This window comes from Rhagoletis zephyria, unplaced genomic scaffold (genome assembly GCF_001687245.7).
Source record: "Rhagoletis zephyria isolate East Lansing unplaced genomic scaffold, Rhagoletis_zephyria_1.1 Rzeph_scaffold_00459, whole genome shotgun sequence".
NCBI lineage: Eukaryota > Metazoa > Arthropoda > Insecta > Diptera > Tephritidae > Rhagoletis > Rhagoletis zephyria.
Window position 1 is genome coordinate 250,053 of NW_016157543.1, and position 8,687 is coordinate 258,739.

General features: G+C 37.6%; 1 protein-coding gene across 1 annotated transcript; it reads right to left on the reverse strand.

Moving 5' to 3' along the window:
* Positions 1-537: 537 nt before the first annotated feature.
* Positions 538-1,271, reverse strand: LOC108359783 (putative nuclease HARBI1). The gene is made up of 2 exons (XM_017611802.1): positions 1,121-1,271; positions 538-1,064 (listed from the first exon to the last, which is right to left on the reverse strand). Exons 1-2 carry the CDS (start codon positions 1,269-1,271, stop codon positions 538-540), a joined length of 678 nt encoding a protein of 225 aa, XP_017467291.1.
* Between the last annotated feature and the right edge of the window lie 7,416 nt (positions 1,272-8,687).

An 8,687-nucleotide genomic window follows, 5' to 3' on the forward strand; every position in this document is an offset into this window, starting at 1 on the left:
ATGCAAAGTACAAGTACAGTTAATCTTCCTGAGACGCAAAATATAAGCAGTGTGAATCCCTCTGAGGCACACAGCGCAAATCTTCAAACTGATTCCAACAATAATAGTAGTGATAAACAACAGAACGAGATACAATCGCATCCAATGCACGCACTTATCCAGAAGAACAAAAAAACTCGCAGGATGGCCATTGCTCAGTCGAACCCTGCTAACGACAACGCCAAGTTTGCGGTAATTGCGAAAGCGGCTGTCTATCAGAACGAAGAAAAGCGAGCTTCTGAACGACATTAATTGCAAATGCAATTGTGGCGTGCAGAGCGCGAGGAGAAGAGTACAGTGCACGAAATAAGTTTAGAGAAGCATCGTTTACGCATCGAATTATTGACTGTCCAAATTGAGAGCGTAAAACGCAAGCGCACGAAATTTGAAAGAATTAGGTTTCTGTATATGGGAACAATACTAATACTGCAAAATTACAATTTCAATAAAAGACTTTAATTAACATGTTTATCGTATTTTGGTTGGGATTTCATTTGCTTATCTTCCAGCCATTAACAATCCGTGGAAATATTCTCTTGTGAGTCTATCGCGATCTGTAACTGACTCGTGCAGGGAGCCCATCCCATCGTTGATTCCATCGATTTCGTCGTCCGGTACGTAGTCCCGTTCGTTCATTGCAATGTTGTGTAAAACAGCACATGCGACAATTATTGATTGGGCCGTATGTATGCGCACACGCATACCCATTGATAGTACAGGCCAACGTCGTTTAAGTATACCGTATGACCTCTCCACGACATTACGCGTGCTAATGTGGCTGTAGTTGTAAAGTTGCTCTTCACCTGTTTGCGGGTTCAAATGCGGTGTCACTATATATTCGGCTTTACGATATCCGCCGTCGGCTACAAGCAAATTGTTGCCGAATTCTCCAGTCTCCAATCGTCGGTACAACCGCGAATTGTTGAATATCGTGGCATCATGAGTAGAACGTGGCCAGCGAGCAACAATGTTCGTAATTCGAGCTTCCGCATCGACCACTGTTTGCACGTGGATGGAGAACCAACCTTGTCGGAAAAAACGAAAAATATGAATGTGAAAAAATAAAAAACAAAATATCCACCTTTGCGGTTACGATAGTTCTCGGCTCGGTCGGTGCCAGGCGACTGAATCCTAACGTGCGTGCAATCGGTAGCACCAATGACACCTGGGAACTTAGCAACTTTATAAAATGTAAGGCTTGTCCTGCGCATCTCTTCCGGCGTTGAAGGCATACGTATTACCTGTGGTAGGAAGCGAGCAATTGCTGTAGATACACGAGGTAAAATGATGCAAACACTCGATCGGCTGCATCCAACGAAGTCGCCAACGGTGATTTGAAAATTTCCGCAGCCAAATAATCGTAGCGCGATCAATAACTGGTTTAGCGGTGTTATGTTCGGGATCTGTGAATTATTATTTTCAATGTAATTTGATTCGTGGCAAAATGTATACGCACACGATGTTTTTAAAACGAATCGAGTTGGGTTGAATGGCAAACTCGGCGCGATCATTTCAAGCACGCGAGCGACTGTTCCTTTTGTCAACCGAAAGCGTCCAATAAATTCGCCGTCGTCAAGCCAGTTCATGTCCAATCGTCGAAAGAATCTGTATGGTTTGCGTGCCACTCTTTCCACGGTACCAACTTCATCATCGCTATCTCTGTCGCTATCGTCACTAACCCAATTAACCACTGGCAAATGATACATGCCGCAGGCCCTAAATTAAAAATAGAATTGTGTTATGTATTCCAACCTCTGCCAAATTCTGACAGCAAGGTGCAGTCAAAAAACCGAAAATATGATAAATCTCGGTTTAAAATCGGAGACTGAAACTTGGCTGCGTCGTAAACGGCGACGCAAAAATATTAAGGGTCAAAACATAGTGGAGCGGCGAGCAAAGCGAAGAGCTAGCATCGAGCAAAGCTTCAATTACAAATGTGTATGTACGCTTTGCTCTTCACTATGCGCTTTCCCATTGAAACATATGCGTTTGAAATCGACGCTTTGCTCGATGCTCTTTGCTCGCCGCTCCACTAAGTTCTTACCCTAAGTCGCTGTGAACAAACACAATTTTGAGTTAAATCACAATTCAACGACTTTAAATCGCTTTGTAAATTTCATATATGTAATACTTCTATATTGATAGTAAGCTAACATCTCAATGTGTAAGCATTCCGAAATCAAAGCGAGACAGTCTAGTACTGTTTTTGTCAATGTATTGTGTACTTGAGTGCCGGTTTTGTAAATGTGTCGTGTGAATGTTTATTTATAAACGTATGTGTTCCTTTTCTTTCGTACGTGTTTATTGATATATCTGTACTGTAGTGTTTTCGGACGGTACTAGCTCTTACTTCCAATATAGGAGTATTACATATATGGTGAATTTAAGCCTTCGTCAAAAAACTGGGCATATATAAATTTGTTTAAATTTGAGTACCTCAAAAAGAACATCTTACAATAATAAAATAAACTAACTGATTTATGTGTCTGAATTATGTATACTTATATACATACACTTGCATCCACTTGAATAGCGACAGGCAAGATCTGAATTTATTTCTTATATGGAAAAATTAAATTCGGATTTTGTTTGTCCCTTTTGAAGTGCAAGGAAGAGAAATTGGCTATAAAAATACATTTCTAATACTACAAAACAAACAAAATAAAAGATATTCGTTTAAATTGACAACTCATATTTATAAAAGTTCAACTGAGATCAAATGCGGAGGCGCATATCAAAATCCGGACAAAGGAAATTATTAACATTTTACCATATTATAAGAAAACGAATAAAGTTGTTTGTTTAGTGTCTACTAATTTTTAATAAAAGTTGTACAAAACATAAGAAAATACAAAATCATTAAAATTTCAAACATTTTAATTCGAATTTCTATAAAATTTTGTGTAAGCGGTTTTATAGCTTATTGAATTTTATTATAACTCAGTGTAAGCTTAGGCACTTCGCACATTAAGCTCCTAGTCATAGTAGTGTAATCGTTACGGCATACTAAAGTATAAAGCTTTTACGCCGAACACATGTATTTCAATGAAGCTCTGTACATTACGATTCAAAATCGTGTTTTCGCCTAATAGTCTAAGAGCCGGTGGGAGATCGACCTTCACCGATCTGATAACTCGATTAGACATATTTTTTATCAAATATAATTTATAAACAAATATGCCTATGATAACTTGCCTATCTGTGTGAAAGTGTTCATAGCTGCTTTCAATTTAATTAATTTTAATCAATTTTCTTTCATCACCTTCACTCTTGTGATAACCGAATGAGTTTTATCTCAATTGATAGTTTTTAACACACAGAATATGCCTAGGTAGGCTTGCCTACTTATTTCTGTGCATGGCTACGTGGCAAGTACATGTGAACAGGTAAGTCAATATAGGTAACTACATCGATCTGTTAACCAATCGAAATTGATATCATAGGTAAGATATTTTTATTACAAAACAAATTGTTTAGACGCGACTGCTAACACCAGGCGCCTAAATGCATGCTATGTACTGCTGCATGTGCAAATTAATGAAATTTATGTACATGCACTTCTCAACTGCCATGTAATAAAACTTTCTTAAGTTATAATTTGATGGCAGTTCAAAGTATGCTCTGCCTAGTCGGATGCATCCTCTGGACACTGCTTCCGGAGCATTCTGCGGACTCTGCATGGCTTACAACCATGCGGAGGTGGTAATAGTTGATTACCATTGGCCACAGTGCCTACCCACTACTTTTTGGTCCAATAAATATTTTTTTTATATACATACATGCAAACATACTGGTCTCCCCTCTCACTGAGCTATTCATGGTCCTTCGAGCCGGATATTTGCGGCTTATTTTACATCTACTAGACGACCAAATCGTCTAGGGGGGCCGATATGTTTAGACGCGACTTCTAACACCAGGCGCCTAAATGCATGCTATGTACTGCTGCATGTGCAAAAATTTCCTTCATTAAATTAATGAAATTTATGTACATGCACTTCTCAACTGCTATGTAATAAAACTTTCTTAAGTTATAATTTGATGGCAGTTCAAAGTATGCTCTGCCTAGTCGGATGCATCCTCCGGACACTGCTTCCGGAGCATTCTGCGGACTGTGCATGGCTTACAACCATGCGGAGGTGGTAATAGTTGATTACCATTGGCCACAGTGCCTACCCACTACTTTTTGGTCTAATAAATATTTTTTTTATATACATACATGCAAACATACTGGTCTCCCCTCTCATTGAGCTATTCACCAATCATGTAGGGTTGCCTGCAAAAAATCGTACATAAAATATTATTGCCAAGCTATAAAGTTCTTGAATTTGATAGGTGCGAGAGAGAAAGTAGAGCGTCCGAGGTCCGTGTGATAGAACAGGACACAACATAGCAGATGCACGCTACCTGACCGTTGAATGCATCCGAGTGCGCATGGTCGTGTATGTACATGCGAGTGACGGTGACAGGTAACAAGATCAACGGAAATAAGGTGAATTGACTTTATTTCCCACCATGGTGCGAAATAAAGTCAATTGACATTATTACCTTTTCAAAAGCGAAATAAAGTCAACAAAAATTTTGAAATAAAGTCATTGACGCTATTTCCTCATTCAAATGGAAATAGTGTCAACAATGCTTAAAGTATGTCGATTCATAGAAAAAAATGTTGTTCTTACACTAAACATTGCCCCGTAAGTGTTGTTTTTTAATAGATGAAAAAGGTTATTGCCAAATCCTCAGTGTGGTGATATTAATCCACACACAATCATGAACTACCACCAATTGATTTTATTAAAAAAAATTTAAATTACGAATATGTAAAAACACGCCTAAACGCCTGCGCACAGCTGGAATACGAGAAATATTTGAAGAAAGAGTGTAGAAATGATCCATAACTTGCAAAACATGTTTGGTTTCCACAAAAATAAAGCGAACACTATTATATTGAAGAAACAGTCCATGTCCAAAAACCCCGGAGGAACACTGAAAGAATTCTGTGTTTTAAATTAGCATATTTTCAACGAATTCGGAATGTCTAAGGTGGAAAAGAAACCAACCTTTCTATAAGGAAACAATTATAAAAAAAGAATTTTCTTACACTGTTTTCATGTCTCCGCCACCAATTTGTGACGACATCATTTAAAAGCAGCTAAGGAGAATGACGACACTATTTATTAGATGGCACATTCAACGAGCCAATGTGCCAAAATGCGGGTATAAACAATTATTGATTATTTAATATCGGAACCGAGATCATATAAGTTAATTGATTGGTTTTCACACACTTTTGAAACACAAATTATATGCTTTTTTACTGCAGACAAGTTGTTGCCAAAACACAGCAGAAATCTTCCAATCAGGGCTGCCCACTATCCTTAGTTATGAGGTGCGGATAAAAAAGTGCCAAAATGTGCCAAGTAGAGAAATAAAAGTGCCAAAAAGGTGCCATTCCTTTTAATCATTCACATTTAGCAATAAAATAAAACCACATTTTCAAAACAAAAGTGCAATGATAAAATAAGATAAACCAGTTGAATAGCCTTCAAAAATTAGAAAATTTTAGTCGAGAAAAAGAAGTGCACGCAAAGCACTTCACAAAAATGTATTGAAATGTTATTTTTTTTACAAAAGTGCCATTTTGGCACTTTGTGCCAAATTGAAAAATTAAGTGCCATTTGAAATAAAATAGGGACAAATGGCACGGTTTGAGCCAAGTTGGCATCCCTGCTTCCAATAACTTACAAATATAAAAATGTGAAATATCGAGGGCTTGAATTCATAAATACCCTCTATCTGCAATTTGCACAAAAACAAATTTGTGATTTTAGAAACCATCTGGGACTTTTTACCTGTCGTTATATAAGGTAGCATTAATATCACCGATGACAGTTGAAAGTGGATTTTTATATCAGAATCTCATCTTTGTGAAGTGTGCAGATAGAGGGTATTATTGAATATATTTAAGCCCTCGATGTTTAAAATATATGAAAATTTTATTTCAACGTATACAAAAAATAAATCTACCTGGGTTACAGCACGGCGGGAGACGGGGAAAGGGGGGCCGCGGCGTAGCGTGACGTGGTGTGCGCGGCGGCCGAGCGGGGTACGCGCGGTGTGGCGCGCTGACGCGGGCCGCCGCGAATCGATAAGAGCAATAATGTCAATGGATTTTATTTCGCGTTTAAAAAGCGTGAGTGACGGCATTTATTTACACTTGACAGTAATTTTGAACTCTAATTTATTATAACTCTAGCTTCGATTAAAATTTTTGTATTACTTCACACTATATATACTTACAGCTATGAAATAATCAAAAATAAATAACTTAATCTCTATATATGTATATAAAACAAAGTCGTGTTAGTTACACCATTTATAACTCAAGAACGGCTGGACCGATTTTTATGATATATGTTTCTTGAATTTTTCTACCTTCCGAATATCAGAATAACTATTAAAACAACCGCTAGGTGGCGCTGGAGTCAAGTTATTAGTAAAACCCGTATTTATGGTCCGATTCACCTCATGTTCGAGATATGTATTGACAATAGGGAAAGCAATACCATTGCAAAAAAGGACCCTCCAGGTGGCGTTGGAGTCGAGTTATTACTAAAAGTCGGGTTTATGGTCCGATTATCCTCAGATTCAAAATATGTATTGATAACAGGAAAAATGATATGTATATCTAACTAAAAATCATATTTATGCTCGAATTTATTTCATTATCGAAATATATGAATTCACATGCCGATGGTCCTCTGCAATAACGACGCAACTCAAAATTAAAAAAAAATTAGATCCCTTATTACTTTTAAGAGGCTCATGTCTCTAATCCTTGGCTAACCCATGTCTAATCCTAACTAAAGTAAGTAGTGGAAGCGTGCATGGTAAAATTTTTGAACTTGGTACGAAAATATATGAAATCAGTCACATATTAATGGAGAGAAACTGGAGCTATTGGAAAAGGAGCGTGGCACCTCACACTGTATATCTCTGGAAATGTTCGTGGTAGAGTACTGGAACTTGGTATGGAGGTACTATGTATATGAAATCAATCGCATACTCTTGAGAAAAATTTGAGCTATTGTAAAAGCGCGTAGGCCCTCCCATACAATACGAATTTTTCATACTGCATTTCTCTGGAAGTGTTCATGGTACATCACTGGAACTGGGTGCGGAGATAAATGAAATCAATCGCATACTCATGAGGAAAAATTCGGACTATTTGAAAAGGGAGCGTGACACCTCCCATATAAACCGAATTTTCACCGAACACCGAAGNAAACAAAGTCGTGTTAGTTACACCATTTATAACTCAAGAACGGCTGGACCGATTTTTATGATATATGTTTCTTGAATTTTTCTACCTTCCGAATATCAGAATAACTATTAAAACAACCGCTAGGTGGCGCTGGAGTCAAGTTATTAGTAAAACCCGTATTTATGGTCCGATTCACCTCATGTTCGAGATATGTATTGACAATAGGGAAAGCAATACCATTGCAAAAAAGGACCCTCCAGGTGGCGTTGGAGTCGAGTTATTACTAAAAGTCGGGTTTATGGTCCGATTATCCTCAGATTCAAAATATGTATTGATAACAGGAAAAATGATATGTATATCTAACTAAAAATCATATTTATGCTCGAATTTATTTCATTATCGAAATATATGAATTCACATGCCGATGGTCCTCTGCAATAACGACGCAACTCAAAATTAAAAAAAAATTAGATCCCTTATTACTTTTAAGAGGCTCATGTCTCTAATCCTTGGCTAACCCATGTCTAATCCTAACTAAAGTAAGTAGTGGAAGCGTGCATGGTAAAATTTTTGAACTTGGTACGAAAATATATGAAATCAGTCACATATTAATGGAGAGAAACTGGAGCTATTGGAAAAGGAGCGTGGCACCTCACACTGTATATCTCTGGAAATGTTCGTGGTAGAGTACTGGAACTTGGTATGGAGGTACTATGTATATGAAATCAATCGCATACTCTTGAGAAAAATTTGAGCTATTGTAAAAGCGCGTAGGCCCTCCCATACAATACGAATTTTTCATACTGCATTTCTCTGGAAGTGTTCATGGTACATCACTGGAACTGGGTGCGGAGATAAATGAAATCAATCGCATACTCATGAGGAAAAATTCGGACTATTTGAAAAGGGAGCGTGACACCTCCCATATAAACCGAATTTTCACCGAACACCGAAGTGTTCATGCTAGAGTACTGGAACTTGGTAAGGGGATACTATGTACATAAAATCAATCAATCACTCTTGAGAAAAATTGGAGAAACTTTTGAACTTGGTACAGAAATATATGAAATCAATCACATACTCATGGAGAAAAATTGGAATTATTGGAAAAGGGGCGTGGCACCTCATATACAAACCGAATTTTTCATACTGTATATCTCTGGAAATGTTCATGGTAGAGTAGAAATCTATTGCATACTCATGAATAAAATTTCGGACTATTTGAAAATGGAGCGTGGCACCTCCCATATAAACCGAGTTTTTCATAATAAGTGTCTCTGGAAGTGTTTATGGTAGAGTACTGGAACTTTATACCAGCGTGACACCTCCCATATAAGTCGAATTTTTCTTATTGCATATCTCTAGAATTGTTCTTGGTAGAGTACTG

Excerpts from the sequence above, each read along its gene's own strand:
- LOC108359783 (XM_017611802.1), bottom strand. The coding sequence starts at position 1,271 with ATGCCTTCAACGCCGGAAGAGATGCGCAGGACAAGCCTTACATTTTAT. Across the intron at positions 1,065-1,120 it reads GAACTATCGTAACCGCAAAG|GTTGGTTCTCCATCCACGTG; the intron begins GTGGATATTTTG and ends TTTTCCGACAAG.